Here is a 24,417-nt window from a genome sequence, read left to right on the forward strand (position 1 = left end):
TTTCCCCTTTATCCTATGAAATGAAGTATTGGCCGCTGAGAAGTACACGTTATAAACAAAAAAACATGTTTTGAATTATGCGTCTCAATGTACGATTCAATATCGGAAAATTTCCCAAACAACAATATTTAAAGTTTACAAGGTCATGACCCATATGTATTTTAAATCTATTACAATTCTTTCCATTGATAGATTTCAAACTAGCAGTCTATACACGCATACAAAATTTAAAAAAAGTCAGTAGTATTAAAACTCGGCTTAGACCTTTCTGAATATTGAAGACCATTTTCAGATTTCCAGCGGATTGCGCTACACCTGGTATTGTACTGCGTGTATTGTTTAGTACGGTCACACGTCATAAATGTATTTAAAACAATTCTATGTTAATTTTTAAACGCTTAAAACCGATTGTTTATACGCTGCGGTACCGGCACGGTAGCTGAACGACTACGAGAACTGTAAATGGTCTACTTTATAAGCATTGCCAAGAGGGGGCTCAGCTTCCTCCCGCCTAGAGAATCGAGAAATGTAAAATAGATATAAAAAATATTTTAAATTAGACCATGTTAGTTGTAGCTGCCACCCTAGATCTAGCCAAGATCGTCAGCAACGCCTTTGTTCTTCTCTAAAGGGTGCGGAGGGTCTGTATAGATTGCAGGTTACAGTTTAATATGTGTTGTAATCCATAGACCTCAGCTTCTAACCGGGTAAATAAACAATAACAAAAATACGGTCAAAAAGTTCGACTCAACGATGTATTAATTTACTAATATTAAATGATCATTTAACTCCGACAGCTGCTGAAGTCAGAATCTTCAATAAACTGAACGATTTGCTTATCAATCCTTTATATCTAGTTTCTTAATTGTAAAGTGCCCTTTACAATGTAATTACGAACAAAGTGTAAAAGTTTTATAAATATATCGTTACGTATAAAACTACCTTTGTAGTGCGGTGTATAATGAATCGAGGCGTTGTTGTGAGCCAGTGCGTGCGCGCAGCGACCGCAGACCAGTGCAGCGCTGCCGGCTGTTTACAAAACACCGTCCGTATCGTTCACCTCCTCCTGCACATACCTCACAGACATGGGGGACTTCCGCACGTGCGAAGCCACCCTGTACCTCCTCCTCCTAGCTAGTGTTGTTAGGCATGTCCTACCCACGGGACTCGGACAATGCCCCATTTTCGGACAGCTCCAGGAGTTTGATCTCGATAAGGTATGAGTTGTTTGAATAATATGCTAATTTAAATAGAGTTCTGTAATCATTTGGGGATAGGAGGTATTAATCAGTCTACTTATGTCTAGTAGTAGTTTCCTCGGTATTACGCTACTTCTCTTTCTATCCTACGTAGAATAGCAACAATGTACTCTTGATTGTTGCGGATGTTGACAGTTAGATCACAAAATATCCGGCCGCTTGCGTCTTCATCAAATAATAATCAAATTGAATACATTTTAAAGTGTGTTGTAAGAAGTTTAATAATTTATTTATTAAAGTATAAAATTAATACCTAATAACGCTTAAAAAAGAACATTAAAATCAGTTGCTGAGGTTTTATACGCAGAATTTTTAACCCAATATTTTATAATATGATGGTTCTCTGGGCGATAAAAAAGCTAGAAACTGAATGTCGGTATAAACTCTTACTCTATTACAGTTTTGATTGTAAACTCGAAACCAACATCAACAACCTGCAGTGTGTTTCTATTGTGTACACAAACAAAAAAAGTGCTTTCGTTTAAGATTTTGATCAACGTTCATTATACACCGAATCTAAAACACCTATTGTTACGAACGAGTTAAAAATGCCTATTCAGGGAAAACCAAAAACGTATTAGATTTGATGAAACTAAAGGAATAGTCACCTTCACCTTGTTAGCAACAGCCCCGGCTAAACTTTACATATAATTAACATTTCAATTTACAACAATAACAAACGATTGTTTCAGTTAAAAACAATATTTTTTCCTTAGTTACATTAAGTTACTATGCAACAGGTTACTTTAACAGTCCCTAGGACGTTCCACGGGATAGTTAACCATTGAACGAGTTTACGCGCACAATAAATATGAAATTATGATCATCGTATAATTTCCATGCAACTATATAACAACTTTCGTGGTAAAAACAAAACACTTTCCAATGTCAAGCCAAGTGTCCCGGCCAAAGGCTAGGGCACAATGTTGCCGCGGAATAATTTAAACAATGCACTTCGGAACTCAATTAAAAAGTAAATAAATCATGATGGAGCAATACATTACATTTATTGCTGATACATTCCACGTAAATATGCATAATATTATTGGTATTGAGTATTACTGTTTGTTTTCCATGGAACTTAACAAAACCGCACACTATTCTCAATTAGTTACTTGAAACCCAAATTCATATAAGATCGATAACGACTTTTTTACTACTTATAACAATTAGTAACAACTATAATAGAGCACGTGAACTCTGATTATCAAGGACTTAGCCTAACAACTTCTTATACGTAATCGCATAAATTCTAAGTACTTTAAACCTAACCTTATCCAGTTTTGCAAGACGTAGTTGCGAAAATTAGTAAGACCTGAACTCTACTATTATTAATAAGTATGTTATCAGATGGTGGGCAAGTGGTACGAGGTGGAGCGGTCGTTCTATCTGATGGAGATGTCGTCGAGCTGCACAGAGCTGAGGGTGACACTCAACGACCGTAGGCAGCTCGATATCATTATACACACCAGAAACAGATGGTGAGTCACATATATTAAGTCCTTAGATGTCCTTAGGTGCTTTGGTCTTCCTACATTCACCTTCGTTCTTAGCCGTAAGTCTTCCACTCATATCACATGATGTGTACGAAATATAACATTTGTTAAGGACGGGCACGCACTGCATGACACGCGGCCTGGGTGTGATGAACCACGAAGGAGCGTCGTCGTTCCGGTACCGCGTGAACAACCGGCTGCCGTACGTCATCGGACGACTGCTGCCGGGCGCCGGACAGTACAGCATCCTCGCCACAGACTACGACCACTTCGCGCTGATCTGGTCCTGCACCGGACTGAGCGTCGCACATACTGGTTAGATTGGAAAGAATAATCATATTGGCACAGCTCAATTGAGGTATAAAGGCTTAATGCCAGTTGCTGGTTGTGTAAATACCTGCTGTGCCTTAAATTCTTACGTCAACTATTATACAAAATTTATAACTCGTATGAATCCTAGTTAAGTCGTCAAGGCAACACTGACTATAATTATCCTTAGTGTGCAATAAAGATATTCTTATTCTATTCTATTCTAGATTTAAAAACAGCCTCCGTGGTTTGTCTAAGAGACTTGTGTTTTGAACTGTCCGCAGACCGCATGTGGGTGCTGGGCCGCGAGCGCGAGATCAACGCGCAACTGCGGGCGTACATCTACAGCTTGCTGAACAACTTCGAAATGGACGCCGACAGACTCATCCTTTCCAAAAATAATGATTGTCCTGATTACGATAAAAATAAAACCACAACAATATGAGACTGAAAAATAGTTTTTCACTTATGATCAATTATTGACCTCATCATCAACCTGCTCATGTCTTTACAGAGGGTCGTTACAGTATCTGCTGCTCTTCCACACGTCTCTATCAGCTGCATATATTTTTTTTTCATATGCACTCCCTTCTTATATTCTCTATCACACAATCCATCTTTACTTTCTTCAGTCTAGCTGCACCTTTATAGACATCCACATTCAATCTTAACAATTTCTCGTTTAAGTTAAGACTGACTGTATTGATATTTAGATAAATGTCCTAGAGAGCTAAGGTCGTTATATCTGTAGTTTACGGGAGATGCTGTTCGCCAAACAAGCTCACGATAGAGCAAACAAAAGAAGTTTAAAATAACAGCAATAGTAACAGACTGAACTACATTTTGATTTGCATCTTTGGCCGTCATTTTAACATAACTCTATTAAACAAAAACAAACATTTGACAACTCGATTACATCTAGTATCTTTAACAGTAACAATTTCAAGGAAAATAAAATAAAACAATTTATACACCACACTTGCTATTTTTTTGAAAAAATAGTATTGTTTATTTACAAGAATTATACAGATTAACTAAACGAATAAAAAAAGTTTGATAATATAATTTCGTCACAAAAAATAAACGCTAGACTTAGAAACACATAATAAACATTTACACAACTCCTTTAAAAAATATATTATTATATACATCATTAATACATAATTGGATTACGTAAAAAAATAATAGTTGCACCAAAAATTTAGCTGCACGTTTTAGTTTCAATACAAAAGGGTAGACAATTTAACATTTATGGCCTGACCAGGATCATAAAAAACCTCTATCAGAAAAAACATTTTGAAGGTAATTACAATCTACCCAGGCCAGAATATACATGTTCTTGGTTAGGCTGTATACAACTGCGTGCTTTAAAAACTCCTTTTCCACTAGTCCTCTAACCGCTTAATTACGATTATTTTGATAGTCACAGTTGCAGTGAAAATGGTACATTAAAGCAAAGAAAACGTATGTAAAGAGCCTAACCGTCCTAAGAACTTCCTAATACCGTTATATTGAACACAAGATTTTATCGAATTACAACATACAATGTATAGACTATTTTATATAGATTACTTTTTATATAATCGATTATAAAATTTAAAATTACTTTACACGAATAAGAGATATTTTTGTATAAATATCGACAAAATCTATAGAGTACACAAGAGAGTTTGATTATATTATTAACACTGACGCAAAAAAAAAAACTATAAAAAAGCAAGTGCTAAACTTTTACAAACAATTAATTGAGCATGATTTAAATTATTTCTTATACAAGCCAGAGTAACTGCATATTATATGCTTTATGTTATTCAATATCAAATTTTTCTGTGTGGCTTCAAAAATATCTTCCTATGTACTGAGGTATTTATGGGTTTGGTTGCAATATTTGGTTTAGTATTAAAACATATACCTATATAAAAAGCACCATACAAAAAACATGAGTAAATGTATATAATGTATCTGTATTTCTACATTTAAATAAACTATTATAATGAAAAAAAACGGAAATTATAATTTAAAACTTAGATTAATAAAACTTACCAACACCTTTATAATAATACTATTAGAGGCACAGATAATAAAAAATCTTTTTAAATTACACAAAGAAGTAAAAAAAATTGTTTTAAATTATTCTCGCAAAACGTCATATCTGTTAAGAAATGTTCGGTCGTTCTCGCTCTTGCGTATACCTTTATCTCGCTCGCACAGTGCGTTATTTGCGAAGTCGCCAACTTCTGGCAAAAAAAATCTTTGACTGAAATATCGACAACTAAGAGAAATAGAAAGTAACAAATTAAATTCTAATTTAGACCACAAGTTTACACATACACTATCATTTGACACAAATTTATTCGAAAAATAATTCCGAAAGTTTTACATAAGCGAGAAATAGATTCTACCCTCTTTGAAAACACACGGATTAATTACAAGAACATTTTTTTTATTATGTTATTTACAAGTATAATACATGTTTAGAAAGATTTTACAATAAAAAAAAACTTAAGCAAAATACAAAAAAAATTAATTCGAAAAAATCAAATAGTAGATTTTAAGTACACAGATAATTAGTAAATAAATATATCAATAGGTAAAATACTTATTAGGTATTAACTATTTTGCAAAGTTATCAATTCATCTGTATTTTTTTACTTTATATTGATTTTAGGTAGAAATTATTCATATTGTTATAACGAAAGCAACATTTTTAAATGTAAAAAAAAAATTGTGGCATTTCTATCACAAGTTATTTTTTAAATAACATAAACATACTTTACAAACAATAATAAACTCCTCAACGGCAAAAGCCAACCTCAAATCTATACATAAAAAGCTAAAATTACATGCACGCCTATTTAGTCACACTTAGTCGTATATATATTCATGTAAGAAAACAGCCACAAATTAGCAAACGGTACAATTTTAATTTTAAAAAGTGTCCCAATTATATCAAATTTAAAACATGCACATTAAGAACAAACAATAAAACATAAATACTTCACCTTTCATCGAAATGCATTTGATTGTAAAACCAGTGAATTAAATTATCAAACAGTGCAACTAAAATATGATTTATAAGCACTAAACATTTGTTGTATTTAAAAAATAATACCACTTAAACATTATTTTCTTTTATGGCAACACAGTTTGTCACTTCGGCAAGTTTGACACATTCCACTTCATGACTTTTGCTGTCATTTGAGGTGATACTGTCAGGTGTCACATCACAATGGTTCTCGTGAATGCTATTGCTGTGAGAGAAGTCTAAGATGCGTTCCGGCAACACATACTGATGCATCCAGAGCTGTTTCTCTTCCACTTCTTTACTTACTACTACAAATAGTTCCTTCTCTTTGCATTCCAATTGTTCTTTTAAATATGCAATCAGATCTGTGCTCTGGAAAATTATATTACATCAAATCATTTCTTTTAGTAATCATAATACAACTAGTTCTTAAGCCAATCATTAAGCTTCTACGAGTATTGTATAAGTAAAGAAGTATATTTTACAAATACAACAATTTTGTAAATAAAACCAATTTAAACCAGTAATCTGTTGTCAGTGTCTGTTTATGTGGAACTAATATACGCAAATGTTAAGCCACACCTGCAATTACTTGTAACAAATATCTAAACTCTCGTATTTATAAAATTAAGTAAAATATCATTGCTATAAACATAGTTATTTAAGTGAAGATACATACCCTTCCAATAAGTGTTGGTGTATCAAGTTTAGAATCAAGATTATAGAAGTTGCCCTGGATCTGTCTGATTGTGATCCAGTGACGTCGACGGAGAGGCAGCATCACAAACCCCAGCTTGTAGTCCGATGGCACATTCAATATGAACCCACAAATATTCGACAAATCCAGGCATCCGGGATCTCTGTGAAGCATTAAGTTAAATAAATTATAGTACTAAATAAAACTCTCATATTGAATCTGTAGGTCTATAAATTGTGGTAAATATGGATACAATTTGCTGTAACAAATAATTATTTAAAAAAAGAAAAATATTAATGAAAATTCACCAGCCTGCTGTCACAAACAGGTGAGGCCCAACTTTAGTCCTTTTACCTCTCCACCCTTTTTCTTATAAGAAAGGGATGGGAATGGTATGCGGACTTGATGTTGGAAGAGAGGCATAAGAAGGTTGTAAAGCCTCATTATGTGTGTTTTCACCTCTGCCAATTAAGGATAGGTAATGCATCCACTATTGCAACTGTCTATGGGCAGCGGTTGCTCTGCCATTTTGGCAAATGCAGGTGGCTGCTTGCTTATTTGCCACCTTATGATTAATATACATCAGGAAATTAGTATAACTTACTTTCTTTTGTCAAACCAAACAGCTTCACAACCTTTCTTTTGTAATGCAGCCATTATAACATTTATATCGTAATTTCCCAGACCCAACATTGATCTGTGCGGGTTGATCCAAACATTTGGTGATAGTCTGCTGCATATTGAATCTAATTCTGACTTGGAAAATGTGTTTCTCATCTAAACAAAAATAATTAACAGTTGAGTCTATTAATACCCATGAAGCAAAATTACTATATTACTAATATTATAAAATAATTTTGTGAGTATATAAAGCTCAAAACAAATATATTTTTAATCAAATTACTTGACATGAAATTTCTATAGTGGTACAGTAATACATTTCTCATTAGATTCTATTACTGAAAAAATATGAATTTAGAAAAATCGTGTATAGTGTATCTATAAATAAGATATTAAATTACGAAGTGCTTAAAGTAAATGAAAAGATTCGTCAGCTACAAACTTATCGAAATGTAAACAAACCATTTATACTTATATATGTTTAACGATTTCACATCCCACTGTCTAATAAAGTGTATAAAATCATAATTAAAGTATCAAACAAACCCACCTGAAACAAATTATTAAGCGCATGCAAGGCGCATAGCTCTTTAACCTGTTTTTCGTGATAAATCGGCGTTTTAGAATTCATTTCTTCTATTTTATTCTTAGCACGTTATTTTAACATAAAAACACATTTTAAATCACTACACGATATAATTGTATACAGACTATTTTATACGTTAATATGAGGCATTAGTTTAATTCAATGCAATAAAATTAATTTTGTGTATTAAATCTTATACTTGACAATTTTAAGGAATTGACATTTACCCTTTGACATATTCTTTTTGGGCGCAGCACAGATTATATCACTTACATTTGATCGTGATTTAGCACTGAGATTAAAGGAATCGATACTCGAAAATAGGCAATTTAAACTTCAGATGATAATTGGGCGTTTGTGAATTGTATTTGCCATGGTTGTATCAAACTTATTTTTTCCTCCCTTCAATCAAGTATTTGTGTGAAATATTTTGCGTGAAAACAAGTGGAAGCTTTTGTTATCAAACTTTCTTATCATCTGACATTGACAAATGACGTTAGATTTGCTTAACCCGGGAAAAGTTGATTTTTATTAAAAAAAAAATAAAACTGTGTATCCTAACTGATAGTACTATATGTTATTATAAGCTAAAAATGTATAATTATCAGGGAGATGATGATTCAAAATTCATACCCGAAGAGAAGAGCGATAAATTTGATGACAATAGTTTTAACAAGCGACTGCAAGTTTATCAACAATCCTTACAAAAGTAATTGTTCATTATATTTTAGAATTTTTCAATGAATTATAACAATCTGTCTTTATTTATTATAATATTTCAGTTCTTCAAATCTATCATCTAAAATCATTCTTGATTCAGTTTGGGAAACAAAACAAGATTCTTTTAGTAATGAAAGAGTGAATAAAATTCTAAATAATGCTCAAAGTCTTATACAATTTCCTGTAGCACAAAATATTAAAACATGGAGAAGCTCACTAAGGTAAAAAATTATGTTTCAATATTTATAATTTGTTGTGAAATTTGTTTGTTGAAAAAATGTTGTGTTATCTTTAATACTGTACTATAATAAGCGGGTTTTTATTTATTTTCCAGCAAATTTACAGACCCAGTTAAGATGACTCAATGCAAGAAATGCTCCACATCACAAAACTACATTGGTTTCAACAAATTTGTCACAAATGTATGCAAATGTGATACATGTTCACTTGAAGATACTCAAAGCAACAGTAAACCAGAAGTAACAAGTAGATCTACAAATGAACAAAACAAAATACAGAAAAGCAATAGCAATAAACAAAAAAATATGAAACCAAATTTACCAAAACCAGCCAGCAAACCCAGTCATTCATATTACAATACTTTTATAAACAATACAGTAGATTTAAAGACTGATATTAACACAAAAACGAATTGGGAATATGGTACAAATGAAAACGTCTGTCCTCAAAGTAATTTAGACAGAGAAGAAGAAGAAAATAAAGCTCATAAAAGTAACATTGCTAAAATAACTTTCAAGACAGCTAGAGAAACATTTCTTGCTTCAAATCCTAACGCTAAAAGAGTACTTGGTGTATCCAGGAAGACTCAGGGCAAATTTGTTTCACCAATGATAGGTGCTCAGTAAGTACACTGAACTACATAATCAACTCAACTCAAGCTATATTGACAAGGGCGTAACCAGAAACTGAAGGACTTTGGCTCAGCTGGAAACCCTAAGAAGCTAATAAACATTACCTTTGAAATAAAAAAAAATATATATTTTACTGTCCCTCTTTGCCTAGTTTATTAGCTAGCAGTTTTATTTATAACTAAGATTTTTTTATTGCCCTAACTCATGTTTTATTGTCTTTGTAATAAATGTATATTGACAGATTTCACATGTAGCAATATCAATGTTATTATTTTCAGAGAGAAACAAGAGAAGAATGAAACAGTAGTAAATGATGACAGACTCAAACACATTGATAGCAAAATGGTTGAATTGATTGAAAGTGAAATCATTGACAAGGGAACTCCAGTTGGTAAGTGGTTCGTAAACATTTTGAAAAAACATAGTATTTTTAGCAGTATAAGATATAGGTGCTTGTCTAAAATTTTTAACAATTAAACTTTTTTTTTTCTTATTTTTTAACACAAAATTAACTTGTTTCTGTTATATTTTAGCATGGGAGGACATAGCTGGTCTCGAGTTGGCGAAATCTGTTATCCAAGAGGCGGTAGTATGGCCACTGCTGCGCCCGGACATATTCACTGGCCTGCGACGTCCACCTAAAGGCATCCTGTTGTTTGGACCTCCGGGCACTGGAAAGACTCTTATAGGTATAATAATTTCATACTTTAACCTGTAAATACGACACTTGTATTGATTTATGTGATCATTTCTAACAGCTAGTTACGTAATGAAATTGTAATACATGTTTAAGCAATATCTTTTGTGTTTTTGAGGCAAATGCATAGCAGCACAGTGCCATGCTACTTTCTTCAGTATCTCAGCTTCCTCGCTGACCTCCAAATGGCTCGGTGACGGCGAGAAGATGGTGCGTGCACTCTTCGCTGTTGCTGCTTGCCATCAGCCAGCAGTAAGTACTAAAGATCTACCTCCATTTTTTTATCAGCAAATGTTAACACATTTCAAAAAAAAAATACTACAAATGATATAGAGACGATTTTTTCGTATAAGTTTTTATTTGGAACTGATTAGACTCCGAATACTGTATGGATACTAAAAAGTCCAGTATTTTAATAAAATTAATTAATGACAGGTGATATTCATAGACGAGATTGACTCGCTGCTGACTCAACGGTGCGATAGTGAGCACGAGGCCACTAGAAGGATCAAGACTGAGTTTCTCGTGCAGTTCGATGGAGCTGCCACTGGCATGTATTATAAAACAAGCAACTAATTGTTACCTATATATCTCGGTTTTGTTTTTAATGTGTCATTGGTCATTGCAGGTGAAGAAGACCGTCTGCTCGTAGTAGGTGCTACCAATCGCCCTCAGGAACTCGACGAGGCGGCGCGACGTCGTCTAGTTAAACGACTCTACATACCCTTGCCTGATGCAAATGTTAGTTAAATCAATGCCTGTTTTAGAGCTTTCAGAGATCTCGGATTATAGCCCGAGCGTCAACTAATCATTAGTTTGATAGCCATTTTTCCTTATGGCCAAATTGACCATAAGCACGTAGCTACCTAACGTAACCTATTTATTCCAGGCACGTGAGCAGATTATAACCAATCTTCTGAATACCGAAAACAATGACCTGACGCGTCAGGATATGGCGGAGATCGCAGTGCTTACTGACGGATACTCCGGAGCGGATATGAAGTCGCTTTGCTCCGAGGCAGCTATGGGACCCATTAGATCTGTTCCTTTCTCACAGATTATCAACATAGATAGAGATAAGGTAAAACTATAAGGAATACACATTATATCTAAGTTGGCGGTACATATTTAAAAATATGAGTTTTTCTAGGTCCGTCCAGTAAGTGTTCAAGATTTTAAGAATGCCCTACAGCGTGTCCGTCCCAGTGTATCGCAGGATGATCTTGGACAGTATGTCAAGTGGAACAATACATACGGACAAGGCTTTTAAACGCCTTATTTATTTGTTTATTAATAATAAATAGTTTATATGCTAAATGTGTAGTTTACTTTTGTAAATGGTAAATTCTTTAAAATAATAAGTAATTACAAACTCTTGGATGTGCTAATCTATGTAAAATTCATCATGACATTGACGGAAAATATAAAATGTCAACTGCCAATGTGCAATAAACTTAAAAGAGCGGCAAACGTTTTAAATTACTTCTTGTTATTAATATAATAATTATTAAATCATGGCCTTTTATTGATAACAGTGAAATAAATAATATAAAAATCATGGATCAAGAAAATAGAATAGTGACTTTAATTGATATGGATTGTTTTTACTGTCAAGTTGAAGAAAAGCTGAATCCTGAATTAAAAGGGAAACCCGTAGCTGTTGTACAATACAATCCCTGGAAAGGGGGCGGGTAAATATTATTTAGCATAATAGTGTAAGTCAATAATTACAGTTCTAATTTTAATTAAATCCAAAAATCTTTGCGGCATATTCATATTACTTGTAAATAAGTATTGCATAATATTTCGTTCACTTAAAAACCTATAATACATTAAATTGAACGGTATAATTATTTCTAACTATTAAGTAATTTAATAAAACAATGCCCAATAAAATGGTTTGGACAGGATTATTGCAGTAAATTATGTGGCAAGGGCTATGGGGGTGAGTCGACATTTGAGAGGAGACGAAGCCAAGGAGAAGTGCCCTGATATCCAGCTGCCCAATGTCCCATGTATACGAGGCAAAGCTGATCTCACTAAGTATGTTATTCTACTATTTATGCACAGTTTACCAACTATGATACTAGTTGTTAGAAATAAAGAAAAAAAATATTACGGTACACAAAAAGCACAAACTTACAATTGATGTAAATTTTAGCAAAAAAGCCTGCTCATCTAAACAGATTATGAGAAATTGTCTTAAATTTAAATAAAGATTTCATTTGTTTCTTAAGAAAAAATATCAACAATATATGTATTTAAAAAAATCATTTTAATATCAGCTAAACTTTGAATTGTTTAGATACAGAGAAGCTGGTAAGGAGGTGGCCAAAGTACTGCAGAGGTTCACACCACTGTTTGAAAGGGCATCCATTGATGAAGCATACTTAGACATCACTATTCCTGTAAGTTTAAATACATTTTTTTTAACACTCATTATTCCTTATCTATACATATTTTTTCATTCAAAGAATTACAAGTACTAAAAATATAGGTTAATACTTTCTGCCATATTAGTATCTTATTTTATTTTTCTAGGTTCAACAAAGATTGCAAACAATGAATGTAAATGCATTAACAAAGACAATGGTACCCAATACATTTGTTCTTGGATATGACAGTATAGATGACTTCATATCAGAGGTTCAGAGCTGCGGAAGTGACAATATAGACTTTGATTACGAACAGGCAAAGCAATTGCTTGTAGGCGCAACTATTGTGAGTGAGATCAGGGCTGCTGTGTTTAATGAAACTGGTAATTTGTGTGATGTTTTATTTATAATACTAGTATATACAGGAAGTTCATAGAATGCTTTAACCTTTCAGGTTATGAATGTTCAGCAGGCATTGCTCATAACAAGATAATGGCCAAACTTGTTTGTGGAATGAATAAACCAAACAAACAAACTGTTTTACCTAAACATTGTATTGATATACTTTTTGAGTGAGTGTCCAAGATCTACCCTTTTTCTGATCTTCAAAAACTAAGTTGTTAATCAAAAAGACACAACTATTTTTAGGTCTTTGCCTGTAAAGAAAGTGAAAAATTTAGGCGGTAAATTTGGATACAGTGTTTGTGGAACATTAAAAATCAGCAAAATGGGTGAACTACAGAAGTTCAGTAAAACAGAACTCCAGAACAAATTTGATGAGAAAAATGGGTAAATAGATTTTAAACACATTAAATGTACACCTTCCGTTTTAGTATTATGTTACTACATGTGTTTTTTTCAGTTTGTGGCTTTACAATATTGCCCGTGGTATAGACCTGGAGCCTGTTCAAGCTAGATTTAACCCTAAAAGTATTGGCTGTTGTAAACAATTCAGAGGGAAGACAGCCCTCACAGACTTAGATAGTATCAAGAAGTGGTTCAAAGAGCTAAGTGATGAGATAGAAGAAAGGTTGGAGCAAGATGCATTAGATACTAACAGAACTCCGCGACAGATGGTAGTGAGTTTCTCGCAGCAGGTGAATGGGCGTGACGTCAGCAGCTCACGGTCATACAATTTTATAGCAGATGATGATCTCTGCTCAGAACTTTTCTGTCAAAAAGCTCTCGAATTATTGTTGGACAGCACTGAAGGAGTCAAACCTAAAGGTATAGAATTATCTATCATAGCAGAGTTATTGATTAAGATGTAAATTAATTTGTTTATGTTTTTTCATAGAAGGAGAACCAAATAGACAGTTGAAAGCTCCAATAAAATTCTTGGGTCTAAGTGTAGGAAAGTTTGAGGATCACGCCGATAGTAAGAAAATAAAAAAGATTAAAGACTACTTTTCCTTCGCATCTTCAATAAAAGAAGTTCCAAATGAAAATAAAGAAACAATAACTAGAAAAATTAACGAGGAAAAGATTGTTAAGAAAAATGAAGGCAAAGAGCATATTTTCGAAAAATTCTTTAAAAATGTTGCCAGCACATCTTCAAATGCACCAATAGATGCAAAAGGCGCAATCAAAAACGATTCAAACGAAGATAATATTTTACAATCGTCTCTAGATAAGCAAGAATCATTCTTTGCCAAGTTTCTTAAAAATGAACATAACACTTCAGATAAAACTAATAGAATAGACGAAATCAGAGACCCTTCGCCAAATTGTAATGTAAACTATGGAGAAGAAAGCAATGATACTGATTACTCTGGCTCTACTATTGATATGGAAATTAATAAAAGTATTTCGTTATTCGAAGACGATCCTCCAGACGTAGACCGGGTCAGTAGGATGCGGCAATTGCTTAATAAATCTAATACAATAGAAAAATCCTTTCACGAAACTGATCCTCTAACAGATAGTATAGAAGATAACAAAACACTCATTCAAAGTAGCGAAACTAATTTAGAAACATTCAAGTGTTCAGAATGTGGTAAAATAATCGATATTAAAACAATTGACACTCACGCTGATTATCATTTAGCCCTTAAACTAAGAGAAGAAGAAAGACTACTTAGACGTAAAGAAGTTTTAGAGAAAAATAAAGAAAGAGCTCCAGATAAAAGTAATGTAAAAGAGTTCAATCCCACCCGAGAGACAAAAATAAAACCAATACAAGAACAAGTTAAAAAGAACGAAGGTTCCTCAATAGCTAGTTATTTTATGAAAATGGATGATAATGTACCAACTGAGACTTGTGCTGAATGTGGAAAAAAGTTGCCTTTGGACAAATTTGGAGAACATTTAGACTTCCATGCAGCTCAAAAGTTGAGTAGAGAGCTAAACAATAAAGTTAAAAGCAATAGTGTTGAGAACAGTGTTAAAAAGAGAAAAAGAAATTCAGGATCCCCTGTGAAAAAACCTAAAGTACCTTGTAAATCTATTGATCTTTTTTTTAGATAGCAAGAAGTAATATATAGGGCATGTGTATTATATTATGTATATTTGTTAATAACTTTAATTTTCAAAGAAATGTTCTAAAACCAATAAAATAGTAATCATATCTTCTTTTTATTTACTACCTTCCTTCCGAATGGAATTAAAAACAAAATCAAGTAGCCTGTGTTCTTCCAGACTATCCTCTACATCTATGCCTTTAGAGAATCATTCAGAAGTTAACGCTACAAACTCTAACAAACACCTATCCATCTAAACTTCCGCATTTGTATTAGTAACTAGATTTCGCCCGCGATCCCGTGCGCGCGGAATTATCTTCCTGACTATCCTCTACATCAGTGATTCTCAAACTTTTTTTGTTGCGGCACAGTGGTTGAGAATCGTTGTTCTACATTTATACCAATTTCATCGAAATCCCTTCAGCCATTTAGGCTACAAACTGTAACAAACATCCATCTAAACTTTCGCATTTATAATATTAGCATGAAAGTATGTATTACTCTTATTCATAGAGTATATATCAATAATCTGTTGATACAAGGGATTGGAATAAAATACAATTATGTTACAAATTAATGTTTATTGTTGTAAAACATTTACACAGCGTATATTTCGTTCTGCACCTTGCGCCAAGAGTCGAGCGGGCCGTGCTCGGGGCGGTACCTCACGTTGCAGCCGTCGTTGGCGAGCCGGCCGTCATCGCGCAGCTGCTCGAACTCCTCGCGCTCGTACTTTGTGAAGCCCCATTTCTTCGACACATAGATCTAGAAACAATTTTATAACTGCTTAATGTCAAGTAATAAAAACACATTCAAGCAGTTTTGACTATGGCATTATAACACTTTGCCGTACTTATATATTATCCTGCAATGTAATATTTATAGTTTTGAAAGAGAAATTCAATATAAACAATAAAGTGCAACTTTTCTACTAGGCATTTTCATGAGTCCAGTGTTACAAATTTAAAAAAAAGATTTAATAATTATTACTGCATTTAAGTGTTAAATTTTCATCTGTTCTACACATAAAAATATTGTACAACTGTTCTGTATTGTTTTGATTTCTATGAGCTTATATGGAGGTATGGACACTATTCGATTTTTACTTGTGGAACTAAACAGCTAAATTGGCTGTATAACTATTAGCAATCGCAAGACAGGCGTGCGATAGTTTAGTCAAAAGTTTGTTGCTCACTTTATGTTTACACGTAAATTAAACATACCTTCTGGCGACCAGGGAACTTGAACTTGGCACGACGCAGAGCCTCGATGACCTGCGCCTTCCAGCGGTCACTGGAACGCACCGACATGATGGGCTGTCCGATGCGCACACGCGCTACTGTGCCTTGCGGCTTACCGAAAGCACCACGCATCCCTGTCTGGAGCCTGGAATAAATATGTGATGAGAATATATGATAGTTGAGCTTTTAATTTTAAACCAGCCTTTGTCTGCAGCCATGTTAAGAGCGAAATTTAAAAATAAACTTAACTCATGCATTCTTTCAGACTATGCTCTAAATCTGTTCCATAACTCATTAAAATCCGCTGGCCTCTTTTGGATAATTCATAGTAACAGACACCCATCCATATAAAGTTTCGCATTTAGCAATATATTAAGTACATCTTAAAGCATCATCATCTTTCTCCTTATCCTACTCCCATAGGGTCGGCAAACCAGGTTTTTATCCTATACATACCTATCATATGTCATCTCATTCAATTTATAAATTATCCATCCAGAAAACTAATTACATGTGACATATACTAAGTATTACTATCAAGATGATGACAATGCTTTTTTAGTAAAGTGAAAATATTAGGCAATAACGGCTGATGAATCATCAACAACACATATCAATTAAACTGTTATTAAATACATCAATACACTGTTTTTAAAATAACCCCACCGCTATATTACTTAGGAACCCATAAATACATAGTTATTATTTCATAGAAAGCATTAAGTTCTAACAATAATCTATGGGGACATAGGATGGCAAATCATGTAATAATTAACAAGTTAACACTTTTCACAGCTATTTTTTTTTTCAGTAGTTGTCAATGTATTTATTGGTTATAAATCATTAAACAAATACATTACGAGTTTATCAAAACAATTTATCTATTCTAAACACGACACAAAGTAAAAATACGTGCTAATTGTGGAGTTGCTGAGACTTTTCATATTATCACTTTTCAAACTTTAAAAAAAAAAAAAAACTATTTAGTACATACCTATCGGCTCCAGCGCACGATAACATTTTATTGATGCGGATAACATGGAATGGATGCAGCCTCATACGAATGTGGAACTGATCCTTGCCGCAGTTCTTCACAAGATACTTGTTGCAGCAAATGCGTCCCGCCTCTAGCGCCTCCGAACTCAGCTGCTCATACTCGTCGGACACCAAGTGCACGCACAGAGGGAAGTCATCGACCGCAGCTTTCTTTTTGCCCAAGTCGAAAATACGGATCTTTGGGTCCGGTACACCACGACAGAACCGTGATTTTGGGTACGGTTTGTTTTTACAATACCGATAGCTGAAATTTAAAAATAAAAATGAGTAAATCACACAATACAAATAAGTAAACTATCAACCAATTGCATGAAAGAAACAAATTACCATCTTGCTGGTCGGCGCCCCATTGTGATCTGAAATACACCAAAAACAATAATCAGTATTAAATAAACTTTGTGTCTTTAAATTCACACCATAAAATACTGCACACTTTGAAGGATTACAGTAGATTTTTATGAAATAATATTTTTACCTTCACAAAGTGACACCGTTTCCTTGGAAAAGAAAGATGACAAGAATGACAATTGACAACTAAAGAGCAGTGCTTAATTCACGTTTTTCCGGTTTTCAGCAACCCTATTTACCGTAAAAAAAATCTTTTGAAAAAGCTCCCGTAAATGGTGAAATGTTTATTTTTATGTAAGAAATCCACCAGTTACATAAATATTAATAAAAACTTAACGCTTTTGGTTTAATCGCGGTTTTTTCAGACTCTGTGAACTATGTGTTTTTAATCTGTGATGTTTGCGTATAAATGTCATTGTCAAATTATCAAATGTCAATTTATAATTTATCATTGATTTTGTTGAATTGAAAATACGAGTTTGTTTGTATATTGAAGTATTGTGAAAAAAGTTGTTTTTCCAACATTGAATTTGTTTTTTTGTGCAAAACTTTGTAAAAAATAACATGGGTGCTCTAGCGAGTAGACAAAATGCTGGTGTTGAAGAGGCAGATGTGGTTTCTAATCATGCGTACAAATATCCACCCAGATCTGGTTCGCATGACCTTTATCCTATTTGTACTGAGCTAGATTGTTTTTCATTAGATTTTCGCGATAGTATCGGATTTACAAATTGAATCAGAGATAGCACTACATTGGACATGGCCTTATATTGCCATTTTTGAACTTCAATAAACATTAATCGATTAAACGATTTTTGCTGTTTTATTTTGGGACTACAACTTTTTTATAAATCATAATGAGGCTTATTCTTTGTTAGGTAATTACTTTGGAAGTCATTTCATCATGGGTGGAGAACGGTTTGACACTCCCCAGCCTGAAGCATACTTGTTTGGAGAGAATGCAGACTTGAATTTTCTTGGGAGCAGACCAACTCCTGTAAGTGCTAAATTTTCTTAGTTACCAATGTTCATTTGTAAGGCTGTAATGTGTGAGAAATAAAGAATATAGTAATCATTACTATATGTTGAAATTGCTGTATTTACAACAATTAATATTAAAGGATCTCATAAACAATCTGGCAAATAAATCTTAGGCATAAGTGTGTTTACTGCTTTTTAGTACACATTTTAATACTATATCTTATTTTCAGTTTCCATACCCTCCACCTCAATCAAACGAACCAACAAAGACATTGAAAAGTTTAGTAAACATCAGAAAGGAATCATTAAGATTTGTCCGATGTCCAGAACCAGTGGGTAAATTAAATGATAACAAGATTAGTGATGGAATGATCAAAAGTGTAGACTGTAATGTTAAAGGGACATATTACAACATTGAGTTTACGTTTGACTGTGATGCTAGATGTGCTATCACTGTATTCTATTTCTGTACCGAAGAGGTGACTCCGGCTGGTGTTGTGTAAGTACATTAGCCTTTGAATGGTCTGACAGTTGAATATAAAATTAATCTTATAAGACATAAAAATCTATACTAATATTATAAAGAGGAAAGATTTGTTTTTTTGTATGTATAGGAATAACTCATAAACTACTGGGCCAATTTCAAATTTACCATTAAAAAGCTACATTATCAATGAGTAACATAGGCTATGTTTTTGAATTCCAAATGGAAGAAGTAGAGAGTGATAGCTTGTCGTTTAATAAGCTGATACAAATTTAAATTTCATTTCAGTATTGAATTATTAGTCCATTATATTTCTTTTCCTAAATGATTATAAAATTTTAATGCTTTAAAAGGAAAAGAAACTTTGTGCATTGTTGAAATTTTATAGGTACTATCCCAGAGATCCTACAATGACTTCACAGACATATCATTACAAGAAAGGTGCCAATCAGCAGTTTTGTCAGATCTCACATGTATTTGACCCATCAAAGTATCCGGAGGAAGACTTGATATATAATGCAGACAGAGAAATAATTCCTATAGCTATTTACTGTGTTGTTGACGAAGGACAGGAAGGTTCGTTTTTATTACGCTACATTAGATAAAAGATTATGCTTACTGTTTATTATAGAAATTGATTAATTTCGTATCTTATCATTATACTATTTAATAAAATGCATTACCAAAACTACTAAAATTAGCAGTAAGTAATGTTTTTATAACGCAACTATCTTTTACCCGTGATCCAGCGTGGATTAAAAAAAACAAAAGTGAGTAGCCTATGTGTTCCAGACTGTCCTCTACATCTATACAATTTTTTTTTATAACATAAGGTGGCAAACATGCAAGCGGCCACCTGAATCTGCCAAAATGGCAAAGTGACCACTGCCCACAGACATCCGCGATCGCAGATGCGTTGCCTACCCTTATCCGACGGAGGAGGAGACATAGATAAAGAGGATATTTCCCCTTCCTATGCATTTCCTCCACCGTCAAATCCACTTCCCCTTCCCACCCTCTCTTTATAAGAAAAGGGTGGTAAAGAGAAAGGGACTTAAATTAGGCCTCCGGCACCACACTCATCAGACGAAACACGAAATTGCTTCCATTTCACGCCTGTCTACTATGTGGTCGTGGTATTACACCGGGATGTTAAAGCGGGCACTACCACTGTCAAACATTTAATCAAAAATCCGTTCAGCCCTTTAGGCTATAAACTGTAACAAACATCCATCCATCTAAACTTTCACATTTATAATATTAATGTGATAGCTATCTAGAATCAAAATCTTGTAGTTCAAATGAATTCAAGTTTTGTTTAAATCCACTTAAACAATATGCTATATTTATCGTAATCAAGATTGTTTTATTTTCAGAAATACGCCAATCTCATACTACAATAGCTATTATAGAAAAACATTCCGATGGGACATATGTTTTAAAAGCATTGAAGCAAAAGTTATTTGTTGATGGATTATGTTATTTGCTACAAGAAATATATGGCATTGAGAACAAGAATTTAGATACAAAGGTAAGCTTATTCATTTTAGGATCAAATTTTTAAATTATCAAAGTCTCAGCAAGATTTTTCGTATATCAGTAACATTTATTTCTTGCTTTACAACTATACTGTGCCCTCCCTTTTAACAATTTTCGAATACCTGAAAAATGCTTGAAGATTTTACTAAATAAATGCAAAAGTCTAGAAGGATGTTTATTAAAGATATCTTGATGAAATTTTGCACAGAGTACTTACTAATTTTTAATTCCCCTTGGACAAAGTCACGAGTAACAGCTAGTATAACGGAAAAGATCTGTGTTTTTGTATGTATTGGGATAACTCAAAAACTCCTTGATTTCAAAAATTCTTTCACCATTAAAAAGCTGTTATCAGTGAGCAACATGGACTGTATTTTTTATTGCTTTTTTAATTTGACTCTTGCGAAGTTGCGGACAACAGTAAGTAATTTATGTATATATACTTTTTTTCTTGTAATCACAGCCTAGTTCTGACGAGGAGACCGAAGACGGTGGTTCTGAATGCGTGATATGTATGTGCGACGTGCGCGACACGCTGATACTGCCGTGCAGACACCTCTGCCTGTGCAACTCGTGCGCGGACTCGCTGCGCTACCAGGCCAACAACTGCCCCATCTGCCGCGCGCCCTTCCGCGCGCTGCTGCAGATACGAGCGCTGCAGAGACTCGCCGCGCCCGGACTGCTGCCGCCTAACAACCCTACAGATGTAATAATATGAATTAAGGGCCTGTTCCACCAAATTCTAAATTGTCTCATAACAGTGTAAAACATGAGATGGAAATATCGGATTATGTTACTTATCTGACAGTGACGTTATTTTTAAGCTATCTGAGCCTCATAACATTATAGGGGTCACCACATCTGTAGGACATAAATATTGTACACGATCCCACATATAGTGCGATAAGGACAGCACGATGATAAAGAGTTCAGAAATAGTTTTATTTGTAATTGTTGTGTACAGGGCAGTATGGAGAACATCCCCGCGGGGTACGAGCCGGTGTCGCTGCTGGAGGCGCTGAACGGGCCGAGTGCGCGCGCGCGCCCCCCGCCCGCGCCCGCACCCGCCCCCGCCATCGCCAGCCCCGACACTGATACTGCCTCACAGGTACCCCCACTCCACCCCCCACATACAAACACACATTTCACAAAACTTTACAAACGTAAGCGTTGTCTCTTTCTCTCTCTCTCTCTCTCTCTCTCTCTCTCTCTCTCTCTGTTTCTCTCGCATCGTTTCATCATTCCTGAGGCTCTCGACAACTCCTTCTGACCATATCTCGAAGGGTTTCCCACTTCGATAGGAAACAAGAATAATCTATTTGTAACTAAAATAAAATTAAAGCCGACTTCAGGATAAATATGTCGGACTTTCAGTACGATTTTTTTAAGGAAAACTCAAATACTACTCATTGGTTTATAATTTTGAAAAATGGTAGCAAACCTGAAATGCTGATGGATTATGGCTTCATACCTCAGGCTGCGGAGATATTGAACCGCTGCAACGTGGAGCGCGAGCGCAGCTCCTCCACGAGCTTGGGCAGCGGCGGCAGTCGCAAGGCGCGCCGCGGCTCCAAGGAGGCCCGCCCGCCGCACCAGCCGCTCACTCCGGAGGTATTTAGAGAACACAAAAAACTCAGTAAGGGCTTTAGAATATATCGATGTGTTCTGGTGAGTTTTACGGAGATCGCGGAAGCCTTTTCTATTGCATGAGGCTGGCACCAAGGGGATTTTAGTGTTAATTTTTGTGTAAAAATGTGTTCCCAGAAAGCAGGGTATCTTTTGACGTTTCCCCCATACCAAAAAGGAAGGAGACCAAGGCGCCTTCATGTGGGCTTTGTTTGATACTTAGAGAGCGCCGTATTTATTAAAGGACGCCGGTTAAAAAACTGGCCCAGGAAAGAAAGAATCGTTATAACAATTTTTTGAATAGAACGTATATTATAAGAGTAGTGCTGTGTTCAGTTCCGCATGTCCGTGCTGCTGGCGCGCGAGGAGGAGGCGAAGCGCGCGGAGGAGAAGGCGGTGGCGAGCAGCCCGCTGCTCTACAACCACAACGGACTCTCCTCTGACAAACTGTCCAAGGTACACTTGTACGAATATGGAATTATAAATATTGCAGTACATAGCTGTGCCCGAGGTGCTTTGTCCGCATTTGTTATTATAAAAATTTTATTTTATTGTTTACATGTGTTCAGAATTCTTTTTGAATTTCCTTTAGCTAACAAAAACCGTTACCATGGCGATCTTACTTTTATGCTATGACGACTTTTACAATATATATACCCCTAAATAAGTATCGCGAAAATATATAACCTATATAAGTAGACTCTCGAAGGTTAAGGGCTAACTATTTAATTAAGTATTAAGTTTGTATTTGCGCAGAGTTCGTTGAACTCGCACGGAGTGTCGGAGGGCGAGTCCCGCGCGGCGTCGCGCGCCGGCTCCGCCACCTCCGCCTGCGCCTCCGACGACGAGGCCACGCCCACCGCGGGGGCGGAGCCCGACAGCGACGCCGAGCGCCGCTCGCCGCTACTCACGCAGACCGCCCCCACGCTGCCTGTTAATGGGGTCGGTATACATACATTACGACGCAAGTTTGCATAATGCCGATCTCACTAATAATATTTGTTAATACATAACTAGTCTGCTTGCGACTTGGTAAAACATAGGAATTAAACAAAAAAAAACTAAGTTGTAGCCTACATGGTCTTCTTTAACATGTTCTACATCTATGCCAAATTTCAGCAGATCTGTTAAGCCGTGGAGATACTTAGTAACAAACATCCATCCATCGTTCTATCAATCTATACAAACAAACTTTCGCAAAATATTTCTTGCTTTTACCCGCGACTATGTGGAAATAAAAAATATAATGAAGTAGGCTGTGAGTTCTTCCGGACTTTTCTCTACATCTATTCCAAATTTAATTGGGAGTCGTTCGATCGTTTAGGCCACAAACATCCATCCATCCGTCTATAAAAACTTGCGTATTTATTAGTAAGATTAAGTTCGATTGTTTTCAGGTATTGAAGAACAGCGGGGCCGCACTAAGACTGGCGGCGCCGGCGCTGGCGCACATCGACGACACCGACACGGAGGAGGCGGACACGGCGCACAACTGTCAGTATCACACTTGTATGTCTGTATTGCGGGACCGGGTGACACGCATGTTGCTACGCGCATTGGTGGCGGAAACTCTAACATTCGTATGGTCAAAGTGGCCATATGTATAAAGTTATACCAGAATAGAATTTCATACTTTATTAAGGTGTCGACTTCTAGTGGAATAAACCTTTTAATTTACAGCATAGTGGCGTTAGAATCAATTATGAATTAGGTTAATAATTTTTTTTAGAATTTCAGAAGTTTATAAGAAATTTTTGAGGTAATATTTTCCGCCGCCATTGCAATCGCGCTGCATGTCGCGTACATTATCGAATCGGCTTCCGTTGAACAAGTCAAAACGTTTCCATTTGAGCTGATCGAAAGTCATTTGACGTTTAAATTGTGCCAAGTTCATGGCTGCATCCATACTTCAACTGCTTGTTGAATGTTTATTGGCATATTTGATTATTTTTAACATTAAAATGATATTCGAATTGTTATGCATTAATAATATTTTGGAAAGCTGCATATTTGATACTAACTGTAC

At 35.0% G+C, this 24,417-nt stretch overlaps 6 protein-coding genes across 7 annotated transcripts; 4 read left to right on the plus strand and 2 right to left on the minus strand.

Moving 5' to 3' along the window:
- Positions 1-54: 54 nt before the first annotated feature.
- LOC106103666 (apolipoprotein D-like) lies at positions 55-3,509 on the plus strand. Its single transcript, XM_013283492.1, has 4 exons — positions 55-1,217; positions 2,610-2,740; positions 2,868-3,070; positions 3,349-3,509. Exons 1-4 carry the CDS (start codon positions 1,086-1,088, stop codon positions 3,507-3,509), a joined length of 627 nt encoding a protein of 208 aa, XP_013138946.1. The 5' UTR covers positions 55-1,085.
- Positions 3,510-5,792: 2,283 nt separating this feature from the next.
- LOC106104976 (josephin-1) lies at positions 5,793-8,222 on the minus strand. The gene is made up of 4 exons (XM_013285171.1): positions 7,958-8,222; positions 7,391-7,563; positions 6,769-6,949; positions 5,793-6,461 (listed from the first exon to the last, which is right to left on the minus strand). Exons 1-4 carry the CDS (start codon positions 8,036-8,038, stop codon positions 6,180-6,182), a joined length of 717 nt encoding a protein of 238 aa, XP_013140625.1. The 5' UTR covers positions 8,039-8,222; the 3' UTR covers positions 5,793-6,179.
- Positions 8,223-8,266: 44 nt separating this feature from the next.
- LOC106104964 (fidgetin-like protein 1) lies at positions 8,267-11,795 on the plus strand. Its single transcript, XM_013285161.1, has 10 exons — positions 8,267-8,702; positions 8,776-8,934; positions 9,048-9,575; positions 9,864-9,976; positions 10,119-10,274; positions 10,401-10,534; positions 10,718-10,832; positions 10,911-11,023; positions 11,172-11,363; positions 11,433-11,795. Exons 1-10 carry the CDS (start codon positions 8,587-8,589, stop codon positions 11,550-11,552), a joined length of 1,746 nt encoding a protein of 581 aa, XP_013140615.1. The 5' UTR covers positions 8,267-8,586; the 3' UTR covers positions 11,553-11,795.
- Positions 11,749-15,223, plus strand: LOC106104947 (DNA polymerase eta). Of its 2 annotated transcripts, none has more exons than XM_013285143.1 (8): positions 11,749-11,973; positions 12,191-12,325; positions 12,588-12,690; positions 12,824-13,040; positions 13,112-13,229; positions 13,306-13,446; positions 13,520-13,884; positions 13,955-15,223. In XM_013285143.1, the coding sequence occupies exons 1-8, from the start codon at positions 11,840-11,842 to the stop codon at positions 15,121-15,123; spliced, it is 2,382 nt and encodes a 793-aa protein (XP_013140597.1). In that variant the 5' UTR covers positions 11,749-11,839; the 3' UTR covers positions 15,124-15,223. The 2 variants fall into 2 exon arrangements, with proteins under 2 accessions (XP_013140597.1, XP_013140604.1); XM_013285150.1 differs by having other exon boundaries at positions 11,880-11,997.
- Positions 15,224-15,677: 454 nt separating this feature from the next.
- LOC106104926 (60S ribosomal protein L10) lies at positions 15,678-17,970 on the minus strand. Its single transcript, XM_013285128.1, has 5 exons — positions 17,889-17,970; positions 17,741-17,769; positions 17,352-17,657; positions 16,340-16,502; positions 15,678-15,881 (listed from the first exon to the last, which is right to left on the minus strand). The coding sequence occupies exons 2-5, from the start codon at positions 17,761-17,763 to the stop codon at positions 15,714-15,716; spliced, it is 660 nt and encodes a 219-aa protein (XP_013140582.1). The 5' UTR covers positions 17,764-17,769; positions 17,889-17,970; the 3' UTR covers positions 15,678-15,713.
- Positions 17,971-18,199: 229 nt separating this feature from the next.
- LOC106105065 (RING finger protein 157) lies at positions 18,200-24,084 on the plus strand. Its single transcript, XM_013285292.1, has 11 exons — positions 18,200-18,413; positions 18,640-18,758; positions 18,973-19,241; positions 19,615-19,802; positions 20,603-20,757; positions 21,229-21,471; positions 21,730-21,873; positions 22,242-22,376; positions 22,728-22,847; positions 23,133-23,333; positions 23,789-24,084. Exons 1-11 carry the CDS (start codon positions 18,326-18,328, stop codon positions 23,996-23,998), a joined length of 1,872 nt encoding a protein of 623 aa, XP_013140746.1. The 5' UTR covers positions 18,200-18,325; the 3' UTR covers positions 23,999-24,084.
- The last annotated feature ends 333 nt before the right edge of the window (positions 24,085-24,417 follow it).

This window comes from Papilio polytes, unplaced genomic scaffold (genome assembly GCF_000836215.1).
Source record: "Papilio polytes unplaced genomic scaffold, Ppol_1.0 DF824270.1, whole genome shotgun sequence".
Lineage (NCBI taxonomy): Eukaryota > Metazoa > Arthropoda > Insecta > Lepidoptera > Papilionidae > Papilio > Papilio polytes.